Genomic DNA, 26,498 nt, shown 5'->3' on the forward strand with positions numbered 1-26,498 from the left:
AGGGTGTTCTTGCTGCATAATGTAACTTGCATCTGTGTTAGAGTAACCTCTTCTCCCCCTGCTGCTGTCACATGGCTGCAAAACGCATGTAACTGTTTGTACAGAAGCTAGTGTTCGAATTTGGCACAGCCGATTCAGAAAATCCGAATACTCCCGACTGCCAGACTAGAAAGACAGTGGCGTAAATCAGGGTCTGAGGAGCACAAATCTAGCCTAATTCAACACCTCAGACAATACCAACAAGCAATAACCAAGAAAAAATCAGACTTTATCTCGCACAAAATATCAACAGAGCTGCTCAACTCTTCCACACAGTGAAATCACTCTGCAATCCTTCCTGCCTAAAAGCCCCAACCACATTCTCCAGGGAAAGGTGTGAAGAATTCTCTGCCTTCTTCACAAACAAGGTGTCTACCATCCGTGCCAGCATTACACCAACATCAATTGACCACTGGACTTTGCATCTGCCTACTACCGTACCACCATGGCAAGTCTTTGACACTCTGAGTGAAGAAGATTTTGGAATTCTCATTCAAAGTCTCTGCCCCACTACCTGCGACCTGGATCCTGGCCCAACTGGATCCTTAATGCAGTGCCCAGAGCTGATCAGGCCAGCACTTCACAAAATCACTCAGTGCTCCTTGCAAAGTGGACTTTTCCCAGAAGAACTAAAGAAAGCAATCATAAAACCCCTCTTGAAGAAACCATCACTAGATCCTGATTCTGTAACCAACTACAGACCTGTGGCGAACTTACCATTCCTATCAAAAGTTATCGAGAAAGCAGTCGCCAACCAGCTAGAAGCCAGGCTTACAGATAACAACATCTTTGATACTTTTCAGTCAGGATTCAGGAAAAGGCACAGCACTGAAACAGCATTAGTCCGAGTAATGAATGATCTACTTACTGCAAGGGACAAGGGTGATTGCTCAATTCTGATTCTTCTTGACTTGTCTGCAGCATTTGATACTGTGGATCATGAAATACTAATCCAGCGACTGAAGAATTACTGTGGCCTAAGGGGTACTGTTCTTAGCTGGTTTCAGACCTTCCTATCTGGCAGGACACAGCAAGTATGTCTGGGCACACACTACTCTAATCCAGTGCCACTTGCCTATGGAGTACCACAGGATTCTGTGCTATCTCCATTACTCTTTGCAGTCTACATGCTCCCACTGGGCAAAATAATCCAGAACTATGGCCTAGGATACCATTGTTATGCAGATGACACACAACTGTATCTGTCCTTCAAGCCTGGCACCCAAGACCCATCAGCATCCATAAATGCGTGTCTAGTGGATTTACAAAATTGGATGAACACCAGCTGGCTGAGGCTGAACGCTGACAAAACAGAGGTGTTGGTGGTAGGTGGTCCACACATGATGGATAAAGTTCAAAACGCCCACCACCTCAAATTAGCAATTGGGAGAGTATAAAGACTCTGTGCAAAACCTTGGGGTGATCCTGGATGGAAATCTAAAACTCAGACAGCAGGTATCAGCTGTCGTCAAGTCTTCCTTCTTCCATCTAATAAATATAGCGAAAATAAAACACCTAATCCCAGCTGAAGACCTACCTGCCCTGGTTCATGCATTTGTATCCTCCCGCCTAGACTACTGCAACGCCCTGTTAATCGGATCTACAGATAAGGTTCTGCGCCCCTTACAGCTAGTACAGAATGCTGCAGCCAGACTCCTAGCCAATGCCCCCCACAGCTCACACATCATCCCAGTACTGCAATGCCCCACCTCTGTTCCCTAGCCTTTGAGACTGCATAATGCAGGTCACAGCGCTTTGAGTCCCCAAGGAGAAAAGCACTATAAAAATATTATTGTTATCGTTCAGCACTGAACAAGCGGACAACTTCATAAGGAGTTCACTGCCTTGCATGTCACATTGCACTTCCTTCTGGTTTACAGGGAGGGATCCTCAGCGTCATGGGACACACAGAGGAGGCATCAGTCACATGACATGCAGAGGTGGATTTAGGGTCACGTGACACTCCTCCTGGGGGCAGTGAACTCCTCCTGACTCTGTCTGCTTGATCATTGCTAAACAGTGGCAGGCGGGAGTATTTGGGTATACCGTACTGTCTGTGCAGAATTCAAGCACCGACACTATCAGCAGCATTAACATGAAACCACCCTCCCCCCCCCCCCCCCCCCCGCCCCTCCAAGCCATAGGTGAGTAGTGTGAGGCTAATACAACAAAGTGACTGGAGGCATGTGCAGGGGTACATTGATGATGTGGTTCAGCCAACTGCAGGGAATATGATATTATGTTTCAGCATGTAACTAGCTACCATTGCTTTATTTCAGCCTTTTCCTATACTGCTGACCACTTCCTTATATAGGACATTCTTTTAAGCATATGTAATGTACCTTACTGGACCGATGGACATATCCTTATAAGGAAAGATGCCCGAAAGACATGGATGATTGGTTTTTGGCCGTTTCTTTGTTCGTTGGGACTATAAAATGGGGACAACACCCTAAATCTGTGGCTTCTTCCAGAATTGTTCTGTCGCCAGCAGCTCTGCCTGGGTCCACTACACCTGAGATGCCTATCAGGGCATATGGGGCCCCTCAGGACTATTTGTGAACTTACTACCATCATCCGTAGCGAAGTATTACTGTATATTCCTGCGTATAAAGCTGGCCACTAACGGTCCAATTTCTAGCGAAAGATCGTTCGAGCGATCAGAAATTCTGATCGGATTGGTTGTAAATCTCCATTGGTGGACACAATCGATTATGAACGTGTGAAAAAAATGTCGCCCGAATGAATTTTCGTCGAACGAAAATTTGGATTTTCTTGGTGGTCGTGATAGATCGGAAGCAATGATTGGTTAGTTGATGGTGTAGTGAACGATTTTTCGTCCGATCAGAATTTCTGATCGCTCGAACGATTTTTCGCTAGAAGTTGGACCATTAGTGGCCAGCTTTAGACTACTTTTTAACACTTGAAAGTCTTCTGAAAAGTTGGGAGTCGTCTTATACGCCGGGTGTCATTGATGCCGGGTGATACACCCTATCCTCCTGTTACCACCTCTCAGATCTGGCTGCTGAGGACTGTAGTGAAGCGGCGCAGGCGCATATATGCGAGATCGAAGAGGCAGAAAAGGAGGTAAATATGATACAAGGGCGGGGCCAGGCAGGTGAAAGAGGCGGGTTTTATGGGCACAGCGCAATCTATTCTTCCATACCGCTCTGATAAACAGGTACACAAGGAGAGCTGACCAATCCACTTATGGAGAGGGAGAGTTGACCAATCCAACCAGTCAATTGACTTTATACTGTTATATACTGGGTAACACATACAGTACAGCACCAGAATCTGTCCTTGTCCATATATAGCACCAGTATATGATTTTTATTTTTATTTTAATGTGATGTGCGTTGGAAGAGGGGTAGTCTTATACGGCGAGTATATCCCAAACTCTATATTTTAACTGGAAAAGTTGGGGGTCGTCTTATACGCCCAGTCGTCTTATACGCCGGAATATACGGTACTCATGAAATGTTATCTTACACATCTATGTGTTGCCATTGAGTTATTTTTATGTGCTCTGAAACTGTGAACCTTCTACAAACAAAGTACCTTAGTGATAAATAGGTGCTTTGTTTAGATGATTTGTTAAATCAGGGGTCTCAAACTCAATTTACCTGCAGGAGGCAAAGTCCGGATGAGGCTGGGCGCATAAGGAATTTCACAATCGTGGCGCATCGCCGCCTCTGCTCGACCCTCCCACTCTTCCTTCACAGAGAGGGGCGGGGAGAGGCGACGATCCGTGCGGCGATTGATGTCAGGAGGGGCAGAGCTGAAGCTGAAAGCTCTGCCCCTTCCAGAAAATGCCGGCGGATTGCCCCCCGGGCGATTTGGGGGCTCTGCAGCCCTCGTTTAGCGGCGGGGATGCGGCGGATTATTGGGAGCACTGAAGCGAACTATAAGGAAGCTTTTGCCAGCGAGGGCCACAAAATATTGTATCAAGGGCCGCAAATGGCCCGCGGACCGCGAGTTTGAGACCCCTGTGTTAAATTAACTAAACAGCCTGGAAATAAGATATGATAAATGCTGAATAAAGGGGGCGAGTCTGTGGAGAAACCATCAGAGGATTTGGGGTATCTACAATAAAATACATCATATGGTCTTTCCTTTCTGGAGGCCCCGGTATATGAATTATTGAGTGTTGTCAGGGGTTGTAGCAGTTTATGTATATTGAATTATACCGATGATGTGAGCCGGTGTACCTGGCACACAATGCCTTGCTAGACAAGCGTTAGCTGCCGTACCTGCAAGGCATTCACCACCCGGATCTGGTGCTCGGCCTGCAGAGCCTGGATGCAGTGCTGGAAGAGGCTGTTAATGTTATCCTTAATCTTCATCAGTTCTTCCCCATCCAGAGACTCCAGCTTGGCCTCCAGGTACTCCAGATTGACCTGCAGGGATACAGGAGAGGAACACACAATTTAGGAAACACTCCCCTGAGCACCATCAGCCAATCAGCTTCCCTCAGGAACAGGAAGTGGGAGCTGGTCATAGCTGCTGGAAGAAGTTCCTCCTGGGTGGAGCTAAATAGCTGATTAGGAAAATGATTTGCTAATTATTACTGGGGGCTGCCACCTAATACAAGCCATAACCCCTGAGAACAATGGGGGAAGGGGGGGGGGGGGTATGTGAGAAGGGAGAGACCACAGACAGGGGGAAGGGGTAGAATGGAGAGCTATGGTGAGAATAAAGAAGGACAGCAGATACCTTCATCAGGAATAGTTCATCCCAGAAGCGTGGGTTGGACTTGGTTGGATCATCTTTCTGAAACACACAAAGTAATACATACAGGATTATTCATTATGGGAAGGGATCAGAAGCTGCAATAGATTATTACTTATGTCCATAGACACTTCTGCAACTTCCTGTCCCACAGAGAACATTGATAATCGTTACCATGATAGTTTCAGGAATGAGCACTGTACAGACACCCTGTTCAGCTATAGCCAGGCAGAGTGTCCCATACACACATCCAATCCTGACCACCACCATTCTGCATACTATGAACAGATTGTGTAGGTAACCTCTCACACTACAGTACAATCCCTTCATGGTAAACGCCAAGAGACCTGGAACAGTAGTTTACTATATCAGACATTTACTCTATCAGAATTGGTCACACAATATATATTTATAAAGGTGAATTATTGGGACTTGAGCACTGAGTTTACTACAGCTAGAGGTTACCATTCACCTTCATTCAATTCCCTTTTTCTCCTGGGAGATATTTTCAGACTTGTCTATAAAATGCTCGCTTCAGAGCTCATAGTTAGCAGTGGCACGTGTGCCCCTGCTAAAACGCCGCTATCGTGCGGCTAAACGGGGGTCCCTTCACCCCCAAACCCACCCCCTGCAAACCTTGGTCGTATAGTTGGTCGTAAATCTTCCCTTCCTGGAGGCAGGGCTAACGGCTGCAGCCCTGCCTCCAGTCGCGTCTATCAGACGCGCATCGCTGCCTCTCCCCCCGCCCCTCTCAGTGAAGGAAGACTGAGAGGGGCGGGGAGAGGCGGAGATACGCATCTGACAGACGCGTGTGGGGCAGGGCTGAGGCGGTTAGCCCTGCCCCAATGCGGAAGTGCTCCCCCCCTTTACGGAGGGGATTTGGGGGTGAAGGGACCCCCGTAAAGCCGCGGGATAGCGGCAGTCTAGCAGGGGCATACATGCCCCTGCTATCTATGAGCTCTGAAGCGAGATTTATTCTCGCTTCAGACTCTCTCTAAAGAGCATCCGAGATGAAAAACTAACTATAACAAGTAACTTGTCTATATATCTTATCTAAAGTTTAGATAGTTTACACAGCATATCTAGCTGCAAACAGCTTCAACAGTTTATGATTATTTATTCCTGTGATACAATGAGGGCAGTCATGTTCTGTTTGTCACATTGTCACAGGCTGAGGGCTGGAGATGCTATCAACTCCTCCTCCCTCCTCTCCCCTCCCCTCTGCCTCTGAAATCTCTGGCTAATAACACCTCTTCCTGCCCAGACTGAGCTCCCATAAGCCCTTGCTACTGTCTGAAAATGCCAAGGCACTGTGAAAACCTGTGGGCGAGGCTTGTTTAGTTTATAGGAAATTAGAGTATTAAAACAAAAAGAAAAAAGTATTTGGCTTGAGGAATGCCCTATAAACTATATGAAAGGAACACAATTATGCAATGAGTAAAAGTTTATCTCAGATCCACTTTAACCATCAGCAAAGAAGAAAATACTCAAAATAATTTTGATAATCGTTTTTCACCTACTTTTTCGTACATTTTTAATTGTGCTAAAAAAACCAACGTTATTTTAAAAAGAAAATGAACAATGATCACCCAGGAGAAAACTGAGGAGAAATGGTTAATTGCATTCGAGGCCCTTATCCCAATAAAATGCCTTCTCAGCCGCCAGCCAGCAGGAAAGGCTCAGAATCATTATTACTCTTCTGTCTACTTTTTGGTACTTTTACAACTGAACAGCAGAAGATGAGAAGACTGAGGCCGGGAGCGCACATAGCAGACACAACTGCAGAACATGAGAAGACTGAGGCCGGGAGCGCACAGAGCAGACACAACTGCAGAAGATGAGAAGACTGAGGTCGGGAGCGCACATAGCAGACACAACTGCAGAGGATGAGAAGACTGAGGCCGGGAGCGCACATAGCAGACACAACTGCAGAGGATGAGAAGACTGAGGCCGGGAGCGCACATAGCAGACACAACTGCAGAAGATGAGAAGACTGAGGCCGGGAGCGCACATAGCAGACACAACTGCAGAAGATGAGAAGACTGAGGCCGGGAGCGCACATAGCAGACACAACTGCAGAAGATGAGAAGACTGAGGCCGGGAGCGCACATAGCAGACACAACTGCAGAAGATGAGAAGACTGAGGCCGGGAGCGCACATAGCAGACACAACTGCAGAAGATGAGAAGACTGAGGCCGGGAGCGCACATGGCAGACACAACTGCAGAAGATGAGAAGACTGAGGCCGGGAGCGCACATAGCAGACACAACTGCAGAAGATGAGAAGACTGAGGCCAGGAGCGCACATAGCAGACACAACTGCAGAAGATGAGAAGACTGAGGCCGGGAGCGCACATAGCAGACACAACTGCAGAAGATGAGAAGACTGAGGCCGGGAGCGCACATAGTCTTCTCATCTTCTGCAGTTGTGTCTGCTATGTGCGCTCCCGGCCTCAGTCTTCTCATCTTCTGCAGTTGTGTCTGCTATGTGCGCTCCCGGCCTCAGTCTTCTCATCTTCTGCAGTTGTGTCTGCTATGTGCGCTCCTGGCCTCAGTCTTCTCATCTTCTGCAGTTGTGTCTGCTATGTGCGCTCCCGGCCTCAGTCTTCTCATCTTCTGCAGTTGTGTCTGCTATGTGCGCTCCCGGCCTCAGTCTTCTCATCTTCTGCAGTTGTGTCTGCTGAGGCCGGGAGCGCACATAGCAGACACAACTGCAGAAGATGAGAAGACTGAGGCCGGGAGCGCACATAGCAGACACAACTGCAGAAGATGAGAAGACTGAGGCCGGGAGCGCACATAGCAGAAACGCTGCGTTTTACGCAGAAATGTTAGTCAATGGGAAGCAGAAAAAGATGCGGTGCTCTGCGATTTACAGTAAGCGTTTCGCAAATGCTGGTAGTGTTGCCTATTATCCAGCCTGGCTGCCAAAACGCACATAATGAACGTCTACGCTGACGCATATTCATAGCGATTTAAATGATGTTTTATATGCGTTTTGGGGGTTTTCAATCTTGATTATGTATTTCCGCTTCCTCTTCTTGGTTATTTTGCTTAAAACGCAGAAGGAAAACAAACGCATGCAATAGGCATAGAAAATGCAAATGCGTTTTCAATTAGCGGACCGCAAACGCACCAAAAGCATTGAAAACACACCTGCGATTCCCAGATGCAAAACGCATTACAAAATCGCAAACACACCGGTATAAAACGCTACTTTTTCACGCTATGTCATATGTGAAGCCAGCCTAAAGCAGGGAACACACTTGCAGGGCTGTATTCCCCTGCGCTTCCCAGGTTATTGCGTTCGCGTTTAACGCATACGTTTTTCCGCATACGTTTCCGCGTTTGCGGCGGCTTGTACTGCATGTGAGCATGCAGGAGAAAGCCGAAAACTGCATTTGGAAAACGCAGAAAAAACGCAAACGTGAACGAACGCATGCATGTCCAGCGCGAGGCTACTGACTTCACTAGCCAGTAGAATGGTGTGCGTTTTGCCGTTTGTGTGTAGTGCGTTCCCTGTTTTAGGAGATAAGTGCAGTTAATTAGGGCCCGGTATCCTCACAGCTTATCCCGCTATCCAAGTCCACATATTTCCCGGAGCGGAGTTATAGATTATATACATTAGTCATGTGACCGGCATTCCCTGCGTCTATAAATAGGCCGGTAATGAGAGGTAATTGGCGTTCCTGGAAGGGGAACAAGCTCCGCAGTGTTCCGCCTGTGATCGCGGTGAGCGGTTTCCCCGGCCAGGTGACCGGCGCAGGATGGCGAGCAATCCTCTCATTATCACACCTGTCATTAACTGAATGCCATGGCAACGCAGCTCAGTCACCATGGAAACCTCGGAAAGTCTAAAAACTGCACGCTTTGCATAACCTCCAGAGACAGACTCCATTGTTCCCGCAATTACTGAAGAGTATCGTCTAGAATAGCGCAGCTACGGTGGAGGGAGTGCCATACAGACTGCAGCTGAAGAGGACCTGTGGCGACACAATCTAATGAGTGGCTATACAGACTGCAGCTGAAGAGGACCTGTGGCGATACAATCTAATGACTGGCTATACAGACTGCAGCTGAAGAGGACATGTGGCGATACAATCTAATGACTGGCTATATAGACTGCAGCTGAAGAGGACCTGGACACGACACAGGAAGGGCAGGAAAACACGACACAGAAAGTGCAGGAGCACACGACACAGAAAGTGCAGGAGCACACGACACAGGAAGGGCAGGAGCACACGACACAGGAAGGGCAGGAGCACACGACACAGGAAGGGCAGGAGCACACGACACAGGAAGGGCAGGAGCACACGACACAGGAAGGGCAGGAGCACACGACACAGAAAGGGCAGGAGCACACGACACAGGAAGGGCAGGAGCACACGACACAGAAAGTGCAGGAGCACACGACACAGGAAGGGCAGGAGCACACGACACAGGAAGGGCAGGAGCACACGACACAGGAAGGGCAGGAGCACACGACACAGGAAGGGCAGGAGCACACGACACAGGAAGGGCAGGAGCACACGACACAGGAAGGGCAGGAGCACACGACACAGGAAGGGCAGGAGCACACGACACAGGAAGGGCAGGAGCACACGACACAGGAAGGGCAGGAGCACACGACACAGGAAGGGCAGGAGCACACGACACAGGAAGGGCAGGAGCACACGACACAGGAAGGGCAGGAGCACACGACACAGGAAGGGCAGGAGCACACGACACAGGAAGGGCAGGAGCACACGACACAGGAAGGGCAGGAGCACACGACACAGGAAGGGCAGGAGCACACGACACAGGAAGGGCAGGAGCACACGACACAGGAAGGGCAGGAGCACACGACACAGGAAGGGCAGGAGCACACGACACAGGAAGGGCAGGAGCACACGACACAGGAAGGGCAGGAGCACACGACACAGGAAGGGCAGGAGCACACGACACAGGAAGGGCAGGAGCACACGACACAGGAAGGGCAGGAACACACGACACAGGAAGGGCAGGAACACACGACACAGGAAGGGCAGGAACACACGACACAGGAAGTGCAGGAACACACGACACAGGAATTTCAGGAAGACACGACACAGGAATTTCAGGAAGACACGAATCAGGAAATGCAGGAAGACACGACGCAGGAAGTGCAGGAACACACGACGCAGGAAGTGCAGGAACACACGACGCAGGAAGTGCAGGAACACACGACGCAGGAAGTGCAGGAACACACGACGCAGGAAGTGCAGGAACACACGACGCAGGAAGTGCAGGAACACACGACGCAGGAAGTGCAGGAACACACGACGCAGGAAGTGCAGGAACACACGACGCAGGAAGTGCAGGAACACACGACGCAGGAAGTGCAGGAACACACGACGCAGGAAGTGCAGGAACACACGACGCAGGAAGTGCAGGAACACACGACGCAGGAAGTGCAGGAACACACAACGCAGGAAGTGCAGGAACACACAACACAGGAAGTGCAGGAAAACACGACACAGGAAGTGCAGGAACACACAATACCGGAAGTGCAGGAACACACGCAGTGGCCCCAACCGTCCCGTTTTCATCGGGACAGTCCCGATTTGGGGGGGCCCCTCCCGCCATCCCGCGCTACCCCCCCTTGTGTCCCGCCCGCTGGGGGATCCTGGGGGTAAAACCTGATCGAGGCACCAGCCGCGGGGGATCCCGTATGCTATTTGTGATGGGTGGCCGCTATTTCTCCCTCCCTCCCTCCTAATGTGCCCCCCAGTGTCCCCCCTGCAGAGATAAATGCGCAGCAGCGGAGCGGGCTGTCATTATTGCCTCTCCGACTACCGGCATCTGGCTCTTCTAGGCTTCCGGCTTCCTGTGACGTCACAGGAAGCCGAGAAGACCAGATGAAGTCCCGGTAGTCGGAGAGGCAATGGTAAGATTTATGACAGCCCGCTCCGCTGCTGCGCATTTATCTCTGCAGGGGGGACACTGGGGGGCACATTAGGAGGGAGGGAGGGAGAAATAGCGGCCACCCTGCCCAAATAGCATACGGGATCCCCCGCAGCTGGTGCCTCGATCAGGTTTTTCTCTCCCCTCCTCCCCACCCACGGGCACCCTCACGCTCCACCCCCCCCCCCCCTTTCGGAAATAAAATACAAAATATTTATTTTTCTTAAAATGGTGGGCGTGACTAGGGATTTTGGGGGTGTGGTTAGGGGGTGTGGCCTGTGTCCCAATTTGTAAAGTTGAAATGTTGGGAGGTATGCACATGACACAGGAAGTGCAGGAACACACGACACAGGAAGTACAGGAACACACGACACAGGAAGTGCAGGAACACACGACACAGGAAGTGCAGGAACACATGACACAGGAAGTGCAGGAACACATGACACAGGAAGTGCAGGAACACATGACACAGGAATTTCAGGAAGACACGATACAGGAAGTGCAGAAAGAGACACGACACAGGAAGTTCAGGAACACACGACACAGGAAGGGCAGGAGCACACGACACAGGAAGGGCAGGAGCACACGACACAGGAAGGGCAGGAGCACACGACACAGGAAGGGCAGGAGCACACGACACAGGAAGGGCAGGAGCACACGACACAGGAAGGGCAGGAGCACACGACACAGGAAGGGCAGGAGCACACGACACAGGAAGGGCAGGAGCACACGACACAGGAAGGGCAGGAGCACACGACACAGGAAGGGCAGGAGCACACGACACAGGAAGGGCAGGAGCACACGACACAGGAAGGGCAGGAGCACACGACAAAGGAAGGGCAGGAGCACACGACACAGGAAGGGCAGGAGCACACGACAAAGGAAGGGCAGGAGCACACGACAAAGGAAGGGCAGGAGCACACGACACAGGAAGGGCAGGAGCACACGACACAGGAAGGGCAGGAGCACACGACACAGGAAGGGCAGGAACACAGGATACAGGAAGTGCAGGAACACACGATGCAGGAACACACGATACAGGAAGTTCAGAAATACATGATACAGGAAGTTCAGGAAGACATGATACAGGAAGTTCAGAAAGACATGATACAGGAAGTTCAGAAAGACATGATACAGGAAGTTCAGGAAGACATGATACAGGAAGTTCAGGAAGACATGATACAGGAAGTTCAGGAAGACATGATACAGGAAGTTCAGGACGACATGATACAGGAAGTTCAGGAAGACATGATACAATGATACAAGAAGTTCAGGAAGACATGATACAGGAAGTTCAGGAAGACATGATACAGGAAGTTCAGGAACACCCGATACAGGAAGTGCAGTAGACAAGTTAGATGTAAGCTGGGCAGCACCCGCATCCTCCATCCAATAAACAGCGGCCACTATGGACATGGCTCCTCCCCCCTCCCCCAACATGCAGGGAATGGGCCTTACCGTGAAGATCTCATCGTACATCAGAACCACCTTTTCCTTCAGGGGCTTCTTAGAGGCCGATGACTTCCGCAGCAGTCCTACTTTCTTCTCTGGCTGTGCCATGGCGTCTGCATAATCCGCTGAGAAGGTGGAGACAACGTCACATGACAGGAAGCACTTTATTACGCATTTATAGGCAAATGATTTTCATTCATTGTCAAACAAATTAATTAAGAAAACAGAACAGAGAGAGGATTTCTGGGGGTAAAACCAAATGAATTCCATTCCGTACATAATAAGTTCAATATTATTTCTGGAGTCACAAATATACAACAGTGTTCTCCCCAGAATATTTTTCCAGCTGGGTGGCATGAAAAAAGTAGCCGGGTGGGGCGAGATGAGAAAATGCAGGGCCGGTGCTTCTCTGCTTACAGCAGAGGAGGAGGTGGGCAGATGACAGCCGGGTGGCCACCAAAACTAGTGCCTGGGGAGAACATTGTACAATATAATGTCTCTAAAAAAAAACATAGTCAAGCCATAGCCGGGCGGATCGCTCAAACTCAGTCTTATCACCTGAACGACAGTCTGTACACACGCCCGATTTCGCATGCGGACGACTGAACGACGGGACGTTCAAACGACCGGTCGTCCGCAAAAGTCCGACGTGTGTATGGGCCTAAAGAGATGCAGGATTCTGCAAATTCAATATGCACATTTTTTACAGCTTGAAAATGGACCAATCAACTTCCAATTTGGCCTGATTCGATTGGTCCATTTTCAGGCTGCATACCTTTGCATACTAAATTTGCATAATCCTGCATCCACTTGGAATTATTTTCATCTCATGGCTCAGCCCTCAGTACTTACTTGTCCATCAGCTCTATACAGACATCAGCATGAAACATTTTTGGACTGCAGAATCTACAGATGAAATCACCACCTGCCCTAAACGGCAGAACATCAACACAACGTTTATCTGACGCGTGTCGTGGCTATGCTGACGCTTCCGCAGAGGCCTTATGTGAGTCGTTTCAATTTAATATATTGGCAGAGAGAATGAGAAAAAAAAAATCTTTCACTCATGAAAATCAAACTATGGCCTCCGTGAGGACCACATTGTACAATGCGAATAATTGTCAATATAGGGAACATTGGTACTGCATCATAGGCGAGCTCTATGGGACAACACTGCTCCCTGCCTCTTGATAGGCACAGGATGCCAGTGAGGCACAAAGGGTTACTCACTGTGCCAGGTGTGTGGCGTATTACAAGTACTGCCATGTGCCAGCCAGGCACACAGGAAGCAATGTACGAATGTGGCCAAGAACACAACAACCAGCAAAGTTACACCTCTGATCATCAGACAAGCCTGGGCGTGGCACCCTCCAGGGAAATAAGAGACGAATAAGATGCAGAAACCAATCAGGATGCTTCGTGACCCGGCCACGGTCATCAGACACAAGCCTGGGCGTGGCACCCTCCACAGAAATAAGAGACGGGCAAGATGCAGAAACCAATCAGAATGCTTTGCAACCCGGCCACGGTCAGACACAAGCCTGGGCGTGGCACCCTCCACGGAAATAAGGACACAATGCAGAACCCAATGAGAATGCTTTGAGACCCAGCCACGGTCATCAGTCACAAACCTGGGTGTGGCACCCTCCACGGATTTACGAGACGGGCAAAAGGCAGAACCCAATCAGAATGCTTAGAGACCCGGCCATGGTCATCGGAAACCGAGCTGCTATGGGATGCGGCCAGTGGTTGCCTTATTGCATTTTTCCTATACTTAAGGGCTGGTTCAGACGGACGTCTGCGTAGCGTCGCGTCTGGGGGCGTTGCGGCGGCTGCGCGGTCAGGCTTTCAGTAGCCTTCGGTCGTGTTCTGATGCAGTCGTGGTAATTTTTTTCCCCTAGGGGAACATTAGCCGTCGCGGTTGGCCGCTCCCTGGAAGCTACATGTTACTTCCAGGGGCAGCCCGAACGCTCGCAAAAATCGGGACCCGAGCGCCGCGTTCGGGTAAAAGCGTGCAAAAGCTCGGTGTAAACGCTCCCATTCACTTGAATGGGAGCGTTTACCCCGACGTTCCGAACGCTTGCGGTAAACGCTCCGCAAGCGTCCGTCTGAACCAGCCCTAACATTGAGGCAGAAACGCATCCACAATCCAAAAAATGCCTCACCCCAGGAGTATGCGTTTCTGCAAAACTTCTCCCGCTCTGGTGTGAACCACCCCATTGAGATATATTAACCAAGCGTATCCGCAGCTGCAGAAACGCTGAAAAAGCTGCTCGGTGTGCACCAGCGCTCAATGTGTAGAATGAAGAAATGACATCTGTTGTCTAATAGAAAGGTCCTGAGGACGATCAGTATGGATCCTTGCAGGTGAAGGGGGGAGGGGATTTCTTACTCTGTACAGCATCATGGAATATGTTGGCATTTTATACATCAATAATAATACTTAAAGAGACACTGAAGTGAAAAAAAAAATGATGATATTATGATTTGTATTTGTAGTACAGCTAAGAAATAAAACATTAAGATCAGATACATCAGTCTAATTGTTTCCAGTCCAGGAAGAGTTGAGAAACTCCAGTTGTTATCTCTATGCAAAAAAGCTATTAAGCTCTCCGACTAAGTTAGTGGTGGAGAGGGCTGTTATCTGACTTTTATTATCTCAACTGTAATTGAACTGTTTACTTTTTCTCTGCCAGAGGAGAGTTAATTACTTCACAGACTGCTCTGAAAGACTCATTTTGAATGCTGAGTGTTGTGTAATCTGCACATATTAGAGAATGATGCAATGTTAGAAAAAACACTATATACCTGAAAATAAAAATATGAGAATATTTTCTTTGCTGCTAATCTTCTAGTAATTATTCATAGTACACAACCAATTCATTATATCATATATATTTTTTCGCTTCAGTGTCTCTTTAAAGGGAACACGAGGTGAGAGGTATGTGGAGGCTGCCATATTTATGTCCTGTTAAACAATACCAGTTGCCTGGCAGCCCTGCTGATCTATGTGGCTGCAGTAGCGTCTGAATAACACCAGAAACAAGCATGCCACTAAGCTTGACAGATCCGGTCATAATGTCAGAAACAACTGATCTGCTGCATGCTTGTTCAGGGGCTATGGGTAAAAGTATTAGAAGATCAGCCAGGCAATGTGCATTGTTAAAAAGGAAATAAATATGGCAGCCTCCATATCCTTCTCTCTTCAGTTCAGGCAGACGGTTACTCATTGTTTTTTTTTCATGTTGTTTAAACGCTGGGCTGAAGATGAGATTGCCTGCTTCCTCTCTGGAGGGAATGGAGCATTCACTCAGCAACTGTCACTGCCTTGTCGCTATGGAGAGGGGAGGCGGGACAAGCCTCAGAGAGCAGGTGGGGTGAGTAGAATAGCAACAGTGTCAGCCTGCGGTTGGACGAGACCATCTGCCGATTGGATATCTCGTAGAAGCATCGGGGTGCTGCAGTACACTCGCTAGCACCCCGATGCTTCTACGAGGCGAGACGACCGAGGTGCATCTCATGTGTGTGTACAAGGCTTCAGTCTCAGCAGATCCGAGCAGCAATCGATGGCAAGCTCTGTAGCCACTGATCGAATTGCAAGCTCTGTAGCCACTGATCGAATTGCAAGCTCCGTAGCCATCAATCCCCTTCTACCCCCCCCCCCCCCCCCCACCGCCATCCCCGCTGGATCTATTGCTCCTAAACTAAAGACATCACTTATTCTCCACATTGATAATGCTAAATACGCATCATGCAATTTCCCTTTAAATCCATTACACGTCTAATCCAACAGAACTCAAAAGATCAGGAGCTGCATGTCCAGGAAATCCCAGACTTCACTCTCCTCCTGGGGAGACCTGTGTGTGCCGCACAGGAAGGGGTGTGTCCTGGACTGTCAGTGTGCCGCACAGGAAGGGGTGTGTCCTGGACTGTCAGTGTGCCGCACAGGAAGGGGTGTGTCCTGGACTGTCAGTGTGCCGCACAGGAAGGGGTGTGTCCTGGACTGTCAGTGTGCCGCACAGGAAGGGGTGTGTCCTGGACTGTCAGTGTGCCGCACAGGAAGGGGTGTGTCCTGGACGGTCAGTGTGCCGCACAGGAAGGGGTGTGTCCTGGACTGTCAGTGTGCCGCACAGGAAGGGGTGTGTCCTGGACTATCAGTGTGCCGCACAGGAAGGGGTGTGTCCTGGACTGTCAGTGTGCCGCACAGGAAAGGGCGTGTCCTGGACTATCTGTGCCGCACAGGAAGGAGCGTGTCCTGGACTGTCAGTGTGCCGCACAGGAAGGGGCGTGTCCTGGACTGTCAGTGTGCTGGCATGAACCTGGCGGAGTGCCACACAGGAAGGGGCGTGTCCTGGATGGTCAGTGTGCTGGCATGAACCTGGCAGACTGCTGCACAGGAAGGGGTGTGTCCTGGACAGTCAGTGTGTTGGCATGAACCTGGCAGAGTGTCGCACAGGAAGGGGCGTGTCCTGGACGGTCAGTGTGCTGGCATGAACCTGGCGGTGTGCCGCACAGGAAGGGGCGTGTCCTGGACTGTCAGTGTGCTGGCATGAACCTGGCGGAGTGCCACACAGGAAGGGGCGTGTCCTGGATGGTCAGTGTGCTGGCATGAACCTGGCAGACTGCTGCACAGGAAGGGGTGTGTCCTGGACAGTCAGTGTGTTGGCATGAACCTGGCAGAGTGCCGCACAGGAAGGGGCGTGTCCTGGACGGTCAGTGTGCTGGCATGAACCTGGCGACAGGAAGGGGCGTGTCCTGGACAGTCAGTGTGTTGGCATGAACCTGGCAGAGTGTCGCACAGGAAGGGGCGTGTCCTGGACGGTCAGTGTGCTGGCATGAACCTGGCGGTGTGCTGCACAGGAAGGGGCGTGTCCTGGACAGTCAGTGTGTTGGCATGAACCTGGCAGAGTGCCGCACAGGAAGGGGCGTGTCCTGGATGGTCAGTATGCTGGCATGAACCTGGCAGAGTGCCGCACAGGAAGGGGCGTGTCCTGGACAGTCAGTGTGCTGGCATGAACCTGGCGGAGTGCCACACAGGAAGGGGCGTGTCCTGGACGGTCAGTGTGCTGGCATGAACTTGGCAGAGTGCCGCACAGGAAGGGGCGTGTCCTGGATGGTCAGTGTGCTGGCATGAACCTGGCAGAGTGCCGCACAGGAAGGGGCGTGTCCTGGACAGTCAGTGTGCTGGCATGAACCTGGCGGAGTGCCACACAGGAAGGGGCTTGTCCTGGACGGTCAGTGTGTTGGCATGAACCTGGCGGAGTGCCACACAGGAAGGGGCGTGTCCTGGACGGTCAGTGTGCTGGCATGAACCTGGCAGAGTACCGCACAGGAAGGGGCGTGTCCTGGACGGTCAGTGTGCTGGCATGAACCTGGCAGAGTGCCGCACAGGAAGGGGCATGTCCTGGATGGTCAGTGTGCTGGCATGAACCTGGCAGAGTGCCGCACAGGAAGGGGCGTGTCCTGGACGGTCAGTGTGTTCTGGAGGCACATCTCCTCCCACAGTGACTGATATGACCCGGGTACAGTGACGTCCCACCTTTTTGGAATATTTCCCCCTTAAAGAGAATCTGTATTGTTAAAATCACACAAAAGTAAACATACCAGTGCGTTGGGGGACATCTCCTATTACCCTCTGTCACAATTTCGCCGCTCCCCGCCGCATTAAAAGTGGTTAAAAACAGTTTTAAAAAGTTTGTTTATAAACAAACAAAATGGCCACCAAAACAGGAAGTAGGTTGATGTACAGTATGTCCACACATAGAAAATACATCCATACACAAGCAGGCTGTATACAGACTTCCTTTTGAATCTCAAGAGATCATTTGTGTGTTTCTTTCCCCCTGCATCTCTCATGCACTGAAGTTTCAGGCTGCTCTTTTCTTCCTGCAAACAGCTTTGCCCTTGTCTGTAATTCCTCACTATGTGAAAGCCCAGCCAGCTCAGAGGATGATTTATCCAGCTTGTAAAAGATAAGAGAGAAGAGAGAAGCTGCTCTAATCTAAATAACACACAGGCAGTGTGCATAGAGGGGCCTGGAAGGGGGAGTTCATAGCAGAACCACAACACTGAAGAACTTGGCAGCCTTCCAGACACAGGCTGACAAGTCTGACAAGAGAGAGATAAGCAGGGCTGTGGAGTCGGTCCAAAAATCCACCGACTCCGACTCCTCAGTTTAGGATTCCACCGACTCCGACTCCTCTAATTTGCATATTACAATTTTGTTGATTAAAAGTATGTAACATGAAATTCGTCTCTTAACTGCCAACGCTTAGGAATTTTACAAGACAACTGAAGTGAGAAGGATATGTAGACTACTATATTTATTCCCTTTAGACTAAAACTAGTCCTTGGTAAGAGTACTTGTAAAAGGTACAAACCGGAACAAAGAACATCTATCAGGCCCTAGGCAATGTAAGTGTGGGTACATGTAAGAATGATGTGCAGGTACTCTGCAGGGGAAGGAGGAGATTGTAAACAGACAACCCCTCTGTGTTCAATGTGCACAACATTCTCAGTGGATTCCCTGCAGCTCTGTTGGGAGTGCATATGTAGAGTATAGTACTACTGTGTAACAAAGTAAACCTGAGACAGATGAAATTAAAGTTTTATACATACCTGGGGCTTCCTCCAGCCGCCTTCAGGATAATCAGTCCCTTGTTGTCCTCCTCCACCACCTGGATCTTCTGCTATGAGTCCAGGTACTTGAGCCAGTCGGGCGTAGTGCGCATGCACACACTCCGCCGCCAGGAGCATACTACACCTGTGCACTGTGTGCAGCACTATTGCGCAGGTGCAGAATGTTCCTGGCTGTGGGAGCGGCATGCGGCCGGACAGCGCTGACTGACTGAATTACCAGGACTCGTAGCAGAAGATCCGGGTGGTGGAGGACAGCGAGGGACTGATTAGCCTGAAGGGGGCTGGAGGAAGCCCCAGGTATGTATAAAACTTTACTTTTCATCCGTCTCAGTTACCCTTTAATTTGTAGTCACCAAACCAAATTTTAACAACATATCAAATTATTTGATTTCATCAGCAAAGGGAATGCATACATTTGCATAAATCAGCATCAATGCAGAATTATTTCCATCTCGTTGACCATCTCTATTAGTGACACGGCTACACATCAGGCTTTATTCTTATAGCATAGATGTTATTTAGTATATATAAGAGATTCCTGTGTACACATCATATATACAGTCATAATCAGATATGTATATCTGACCTTAAAAATACGGGGACTGCTTTATTGAAGCAGCACAAGTAACTAATTTTGATTGGTGCATTTTTTCCCGACTCCAACTCCAGGCACCCAAAATTGCCCGACTCCACGACTCCGACTCCACAGCCCTGGAGATAAGTTGATATATTACAGAGACTGTGATAGTAGAAAGTGCAGCAGTTAGCCAGAACACATTAGAATAGCTTTTGGAACTTGTAGGATGATAAAAAACAGGATGCAATTTTTGTTACGGAGTCTCTTTAATGTGGTTTCCATAGTGATTATGTTATTGGATTTGGAAGGTGTAATTTAATTTATAGAGAAGAATGTCTTTTTGTCAGTGAACTGTAGTGTGCCAAATGTCTGCAGCAAATCTCAGCGGTCACACTACAATTCACTGACAAATAGACTTTGTTCTGTATAAATTCAATCACAACCACCAAACCCAATAATACAAACAACCCGGTAACCACATTAAGGGGAAATATTCCAAAAAGGTGGGACGTCACTGTGTGCCCGGGTCATATCAGTCACTATGGGAGAGACGGTGCCCCTCTATCCCCAGCGCATGCACCCCATCAGCATTTCGGGACTCTCTGCAATGGAGTATAGAGCAACTCTGACTGATAACTCTCTCTGTTCTCAAATAATAAAGAGGCAATTGCAGCAAGTGTGAAGTCTTGTATAGAAGCTCAGTTGTGCTAATCCCACTATAAAGCTCAGCTGAAGCGACAGTGACATGGAGGCGGCCATATCTATTTCCTGTTAAACAATGCAGATTGCCTGGAAGTCCTGCTGATCTCTCTGGCTGCAGTAGTGGCTGAATCACACACCTGAAACAAGCATGCAGCTAATCCAATCACACTTCAGTCACCTGATTTGCTGCATGCTTGTTCAGGGGCTATGGCTGGGAGTATTAGAGGCAGAGAATCAGCAGGACAGCCAGGGAACTGGTATTGCTTAATAGGAAACAAATATGGTAGCCTCCATATCACTGTCACTGCAGCAGTGGTTTAATAAACCTGACAATCTGAAAAGTGAGATTGTGAAGAAATGACAACAATATTGCAGCGACCAGCCTCCATATTCAGTCTCTGATGGGAGAAAATGATGTGTAGAGTGACGGCTATTGTCGGACGCAGGAAGTGGAGACCGCGGCGAATGTGCAGCTCACGAGACGAACGGCCCAGAATAACGTGCCTGATACCATGTCCCTAGTCTACACATCAGGCAGAACTAATCGCTGAGCACTGCTCGCTGCCTCGGGTCTGGAATCCCACACCAGCCAGAAATACACAAACATTCATTGTCTCCCAATTCGGCTGAAGCAGCCTGAACCAGATTTCTGAATGTACAGGAACAGGAAGTGTACGGCAGAAATATACAGCCCCCCATCACGTACGGAAGGAAAACATACCCTGTATCATGTGACTTCGTTCTATGTATAAACTGAGACAAAATAACAAGGATAAAGTTCCGCCATACTCTAGAATGCCTCCTGAATTCTTACAATCCTAATATAGCCTAGGCAGATTTGTTAGGTCGCAGTTGTGGAACTACAAGTCTCAGCTGCTCGTTTTCCCCAGAGCAAGGTCACCATCATATAATAATAGGCCCCTGTGATTATCCAGCAGAGTCCCCGTTCTCCAAATAACAGGAAGTCTCAACTAACCGGCATGTCTGAGGGATAACGGGGTCCTCCTTGGGGGTGCTGGTAGGCAGTAAAATACTCACCCAGCCTCCAGCGATGTGTAGCAGCCTCCCTGTACCTCCTCACAGGCTCCTAGCAGCTTCCGGAGTCCGTAGGCCCGATGTGGATCAGCTGACACTCCGGCTTCTGTGCACTGGGGAAGCCGGAAAGCTGCTCGGAGTCCGCAAGGAGGTACAGGAAGACGGCTACACATCGCTGGAGGCTCGGGAAGTATTTAAGGGGGGAGGTTTGCATTCTTTTGGACGGTTGCTCAAGAAAACAGCAAGCACAGGTATCCGGCATCAAGCGATCTCCGCCGGGGCCGGATAGGTGACTGTGCTGTAAAAGGCTAGATATGACCTCGAAGCATCGAACCTGTATGGGCTACGCTGCTGCCCGATTATGCTGTTGGGAGTCACAAGGATCCAGCGCTGACACTGTACAGTGTAAGAAGATGTGGATGATTCCTTTGTGTGTAACAACCCAGCTCATCTAAAAGACATAAGGAGACCAGGAGCCCAATGGGGCAGACTCGTGTAAGATTCGGAATTGCACAATGCTAAGGCTGTGTAGACTCACAAAGGTGGGTTACAAATCCTCGCAACCACCATCAGAGCAGGCAGGAAATTAACCGTCCCCCCTCGGCTCTCCAGGTCTGTGACAGGAACTGGTCAGACACACTCCGAATGCACTTTGGGGGAAACTAAGCCTATCCCTTCTAAAGAGGTGTGACAAGACACTAGATTGGGTGCTTGTCTGCTTCCTCAGGGCAGTGAAAAAACAGGCGCCTTAAAGAGACCCTGAAGTCTCATAAAAATCATGTTTTTATATTAAAAACCTCTGTAACATGATAGCCCTAACCAAACTCCCTGGGGCACATTGTGGGGATTGCTTCCATGTGAGGCAGAGCTTTTGGCTGCAGCTTTGCCTCTACACGTGTCTATCAGCGCGGATCACCGCCTCTCCCTGCCCCTCTCAGTCTTACTTCACTGAGAGGGGCGGGGAAGAGGCGGAGATGCGTATCTCCGCCTCTTCCCCGCCCCTCTCAGTGAAGGAAGATTGACGTGCATGGAGGCAGAGCTGCAGCTGAAAGCTCTGCCTCCCGGGGCAGCAAAACCCACCACCAAGAAAGTAGTGGATTTTGCGGGGTTGAGGGAAGGGGGAGTTATGGGGGATTTAGTTAGCGTTCAGCCGCGGGGATGCGGCGTTTTAGTTAGGGCAATGATGTTAACGTGTTCTTTAATATAAAAACATGATTTTTATGAGACTTCAGAGTCTCTTTAAAGCGGAACTGAAGATTATCTTAAAAAAAAACAGAAAAACACAGTTTCATTTACATGGGGCTTCCCAAAGCCCCCAGCAGTCATCCTGTCCCGCGCCAGTCCTGCACGATCCTCCAGCCTCCCAGCAGTCATCCTGTCCCGCGCCAGTCCTGCACGATCCTCCAGCCCCCCAGCAGCCATCCTGTCCCGCCCCAGTCCTGCACGATCCACCGGCCCCCCAGCCGCCATCCTGTCCCGCGCCAGTCCTGCACGATCCTCCAGCCCCCCAGCAGCCATCCTGTCCCGCGCCAGTCCTGCACGATCCTCCAGCCCCCCAGCAGCCATCCTGTCCAGCGCCAGTCCTGCACGATCCTCCAGCCCCCCAGCAGTCATCCTGTCCCGCGCCGGTCCTGCACGATCCACCGGCCCCCCAGCCGCCATCCTGTCCCGCGCCAGTCCTGCACGATCCTCCAGCCCCCCAGCAGCCATCCTGTCCAGCGCCAGTCCTGCACGATCCACCGGCCCCCCAGCCGCCGTCCTGTCCCGCGCCGGTCCTGCACGATCCTCCGTTCTCCCGCCGCCAGCCAGTTTCATTACAGTCGACTTGTATGTCAACGACAACTGCAGGCCCTGGGCCAAGTGCATCTTTCTTTGCGTTACTATCCTGCAGTGGACAATAATGCGAAGGATACTCCTGGCCCAGGGAGCACACAGGCACAGATGTCGACTGTAATGAAACTAGCTGGCGGAGGACCGGCGCGGAACAGGAAGGCTGCTGGGGGGCGGAGGATCGTGCAGGACCGGCGCGGACACAGGGCGGCTGCTGGGGGACTGGAGGATCGATGTATCCCGGTGCGGGACAGGACGGCTGCTGGGGGGTAGTAAAACGGAGGACCGGCGCGGCACAGGACGGCTGCTGGCGCGGGACAGGACGGCTGCTGGGGGGCCGGAGGATCGTGCAGGACCGGCGCAGGCACAAGACGGCTGCTGGGGGACTGGAGGATCGGTGTATCCCGGTGCGGGACAGGACGGCTGCTGGGGGTAGTAAAACGGAGGACCGGCGCGGGACAGGACGGCTGCTGGGGGGCCGGAGGATCGTGCAGGACTGGCGCGGGACAGGACGGCTGCTGGGGGGCCGGAGGATCGTGCAGGAGCGGCGCGGGCACAAGACGGCTGCTGGGGGACTGGAGGATCGGTGTATCCCGGTGCGGGACAGGACGGCTGCTGGGGGCGGTAGAACAGAAGACCGGCGCGGGACAGGACGGCTGCTGGGGGGCTGGAGGATCGTGCAGGACCGGCGTGGGACAGGACGGCTGCTGGGGGCTTTGGGAAGGTCCAGGTAAGTGAAACTGTTTTTGTTTTAAGATAATCTTCAGTTCCGCTTTAAATGCAATGGCTGTGTAGCAAGCATGAAGCCTCTGCACCATCCCAGGGGAGGAGCAGGGGCCAGGCAGGTGGAAGGAGGGGGCTGAGGTCAGGCAGAGAGAGGGGAGGAGTCAGGTACCACCAGAGTAGGAGCAGGGGTCAGGCAGCAGTGGGAGGAGCTGGGGTCAGGCAGGTGGAAGGAGGGGACTGAGGTCAGGAAGAGAGAGGGGAGGAGTCAGGCACCACCAAATAAGGCACAGGGGTCAGGTAGAAGTAGGAGTCAGGCAGGAGGAAGGGAGGAGTCAGGCAGGAGGGGAGGAGCTGGGCTCAGGCAGGAGGATCTGGGGTCAGGCAGGAGTCAGGTAGTAGGAGGGGAGGAGCTGGGTTCAGGGAGGAGGAGTCAGGCAGGAGTGGGAGGAACTGGGCTCAGGCAGGAGGATAAGTCAGGTAGTAGGAGTAACTGGGGTCAGGCAGGAAGAGTGGTAGAGACTGGGATCAGGCAGGAGTGGGAGGAGCTGGGCACAGGCAGGAGGAAGGAATGGAGCTGGAGTCAGGTAGGAGGATCTGGGGTCAGGCAGGAGGGGAGGAGCTGGGGACAGGCAGGAGGAGGAGGGGAGGAGCTGGGGACAGGCAGGAGTCAGGCAGGAGGAGTGGGAGGAACTGGGCTCAGGCAGGAGGATGAGTCAGGCAGTAGGAGTAACTGGGGTCAGGCAGGAAGAGTGGTAGAGACTGGGATCAGGCAGGAGTGGGAGGAGCTGGGCACAGGCAGGAGGAAGGGGTGGAGCTGGAGTCAGGTAGGAGGATCTGGGGTCAGGCAGGAGGGGAGGAGCTGGGGACAGGCAGGAGGAGGGGAGGAGCTGGGGACAGGCAGGAGTCAGGCAGGAGGAGTGGGAGGAACTGGGCTCAGGCAGGAGGATGAGTCAGGCAGTAGGAGTAACTGGGGTCAGGCAGGAAGAGTGGTAGAGACTGGGATCAGGCAGGAGTGGGAGGAGCTGGGCACAGGCAGGAGGAAGGGGTGGAGCTGGAGTCATGTAGGAGGATCTGGGGTCAGGCAGGAGGGGAGGAGCTGGGGACAGGCAGGAGGAGAAGGGGAGGAGCTGGGGACAGGCAGGAGGAATGGGAGGAACTGGGCTCAGGCAGGAGGATGAGTCAGGCAATAGGAGTAACTGGGGTCAAGCAGGAAGAGTGGTAGAGACTGGGATCAGGCAGGAGTGGGAGGAGCTGGGCACAGGCAGGAGGAAGGGGTGGAGCTGGAGTCATGTAGGAGGATCTGGGGTCAGGCAGGAGCTGGGGACAGGCAGGAGGAGGAGGGGAGGAGCTGGGGACAGGCAGGAGTCAGGCAGGAGGAGTGGGAGGAACTGGGCTCAGGTAGGAGGATGAGTCAGGCAGTAGGAGTAACTGGGGTCAGGCAGGAAGAGTGGTAGAGACTGGGATCAGGCAGGAGTGGGAGGAGCTGGGCACAGGCAGGAGGAAGGGGTGGAGCTGGAGTCAGGTAGGAGGATCTGGGGTCAGGCAGGAGGGGAGGAGCTGGGGACAGGCAGGAGGAGGGGAGGAGCTGGGGACAGGCAGGAGGAGGGGAGGAGGAGTGGGAGGAACTGGGCTCAGGCAGGAGGATGAGTCAGGCAGTAGCAGTAACTGGGGTCAGGCAGGAAGAGTGGTAGAGACTGGGATCAGGCAGGAGTGGGAGGAGCTGGGCACAAGCAGGAGGAAGGGGTGGAGCTGGAGTCATGTAGGAGGATCTGGGGTCAGGCAGGAGGGGAGGAGCTGGGGACAGGCAGGAGTCAGGCAGGAGGAGTGGGAGGAACTGGGCTCAGGCAGGAGTATGAGTCAGGCAATAGGAGTAACTGGGGTCAAGCAGGAAGAGTGGTAGAGACTGGGATCAGGCAGGAGTGGGAGGAGCTGGGCACAGGCAGGAGGAAGGGGTGGAGCTGGAGTCATGTAGGAGGAGCTGGGGACAGGCAGGAGGAGGGGAGGAGCTGGGGACAGGCAGGAGGAAGGGGTGGAGCTGAAGTCAGATAGGAGGATCTGGGGTCAGGCAGGAGGGGAGGAGCTGGGGTCAGGCAGGAGGAGTGGGAGGAGCTAGGCTCAGGCAGGTAGGAGGATCTGGGGTCAGGCAGGAGAGCAGGGGGCCAGTCTCTCTGTGTCACACATGAACAGGTCAGGAGTAGGCTGAATAACAGCAGGAGGCGGCCTGTGTGGTGTACAGTGTATGTAGTCTGCAGGGCGCGGGGCATGCTGGGAGTGGTGCTCCCCGCACAGGCAGAGGGGTCACGTGTCGGGGTGACAGGAGAGCCCCTCCCCCCGCCTCCTCCTCACTCACTCACCTCAGGCCGAGCCGCCGCCGCACAGAGCGCTGGGAGAGCACAAGTCTCCGGTCACTCAGCTTCCGCGCTCCTCCCCCTCCGCTATGGTACATTCCACAACCCGCCTCCTCCCAGCCGCGTCATCCGGCTGCCTAATCAGCAAGCCACGCCTCCTGGCCAATGAGCAGAGCTGCCGCGTGTGTGTACACAGAGAGGAGGAGCGAGGTCTGCAAGCCACGCCCACCATCGAGCCGCTCACTGTGCTGAGCAGTGAATGAATCTGGAGAGGAGGCGGGGTCAGGGGCGGTCCTGGAAAAGCCGCCACGCCTCCTCAGCTGGGTGACAGCGCTGAGAGTGACGGGAGAGCCACGCCTTGCAGCTCTGTGGTTGGCTCGCTGTCAGGTTGGGCAGCCAGTGAGTGAGCGTAGGCTGTGGGCGGGGCTACAGGTGAAGCGAGGTCTGGTCACATGACGGCGTGAAGACGCAGCTCCCGGGATAAGCGCTCAGTGAGCGGGG

The 26,498-nt window shown here is 51.8% G+C and overlaps 1 protein-coding gene across 1 annotated transcript in view; it reads right to left on the reverse strand.

Annotated features, from left to right (window-relative positions):
* ARMH3 (armadillo like helical domain containing 3) overlaps nt 1-26,138 on the reverse strand; it is a 211,937-nt gene extending 185,799 nt beyond the window's left edge. The window contains exons 1-4 of the mRNA XM_068258854.1: nt 26,004-26,138; nt 12,147-12,265; nt 4,756-4,812; nt 4,293-4,439 (exon numbers count right to left, since the gene is read on the reverse strand). Of these exons, the coding sequence (XP_068114955.1) occupies nt 4,293-4,439; nt 4,756-4,812; nt 12,147-12,248 (306 nt within the window). The 5' untranslated portion in view covers nt 12,249-12,265; nt 26,004-26,138. The remainder of the gene's footprint in view (nt 1-4,292; nt 4,440-4,755; nt 4,813-12,146; nt 12,266-26,003) is intronic.
* Nucleotides 26,139-26,498: the final 360 nt, after the last annotated feature.

This window comes from Hyperolius riggenbachi, chromosome 10, assembly GCF_040937935.1.
Source record: "Hyperolius riggenbachi isolate aHypRig1 chromosome 10, aHypRig1.pri, whole genome shotgun sequence".
Taxonomy (NCBI): domain Eukaryota; kingdom Metazoa; phylum Chordata; class Amphibia; order Anura; family Hyperoliidae; genus Hyperolius; species Hyperolius riggenbachi.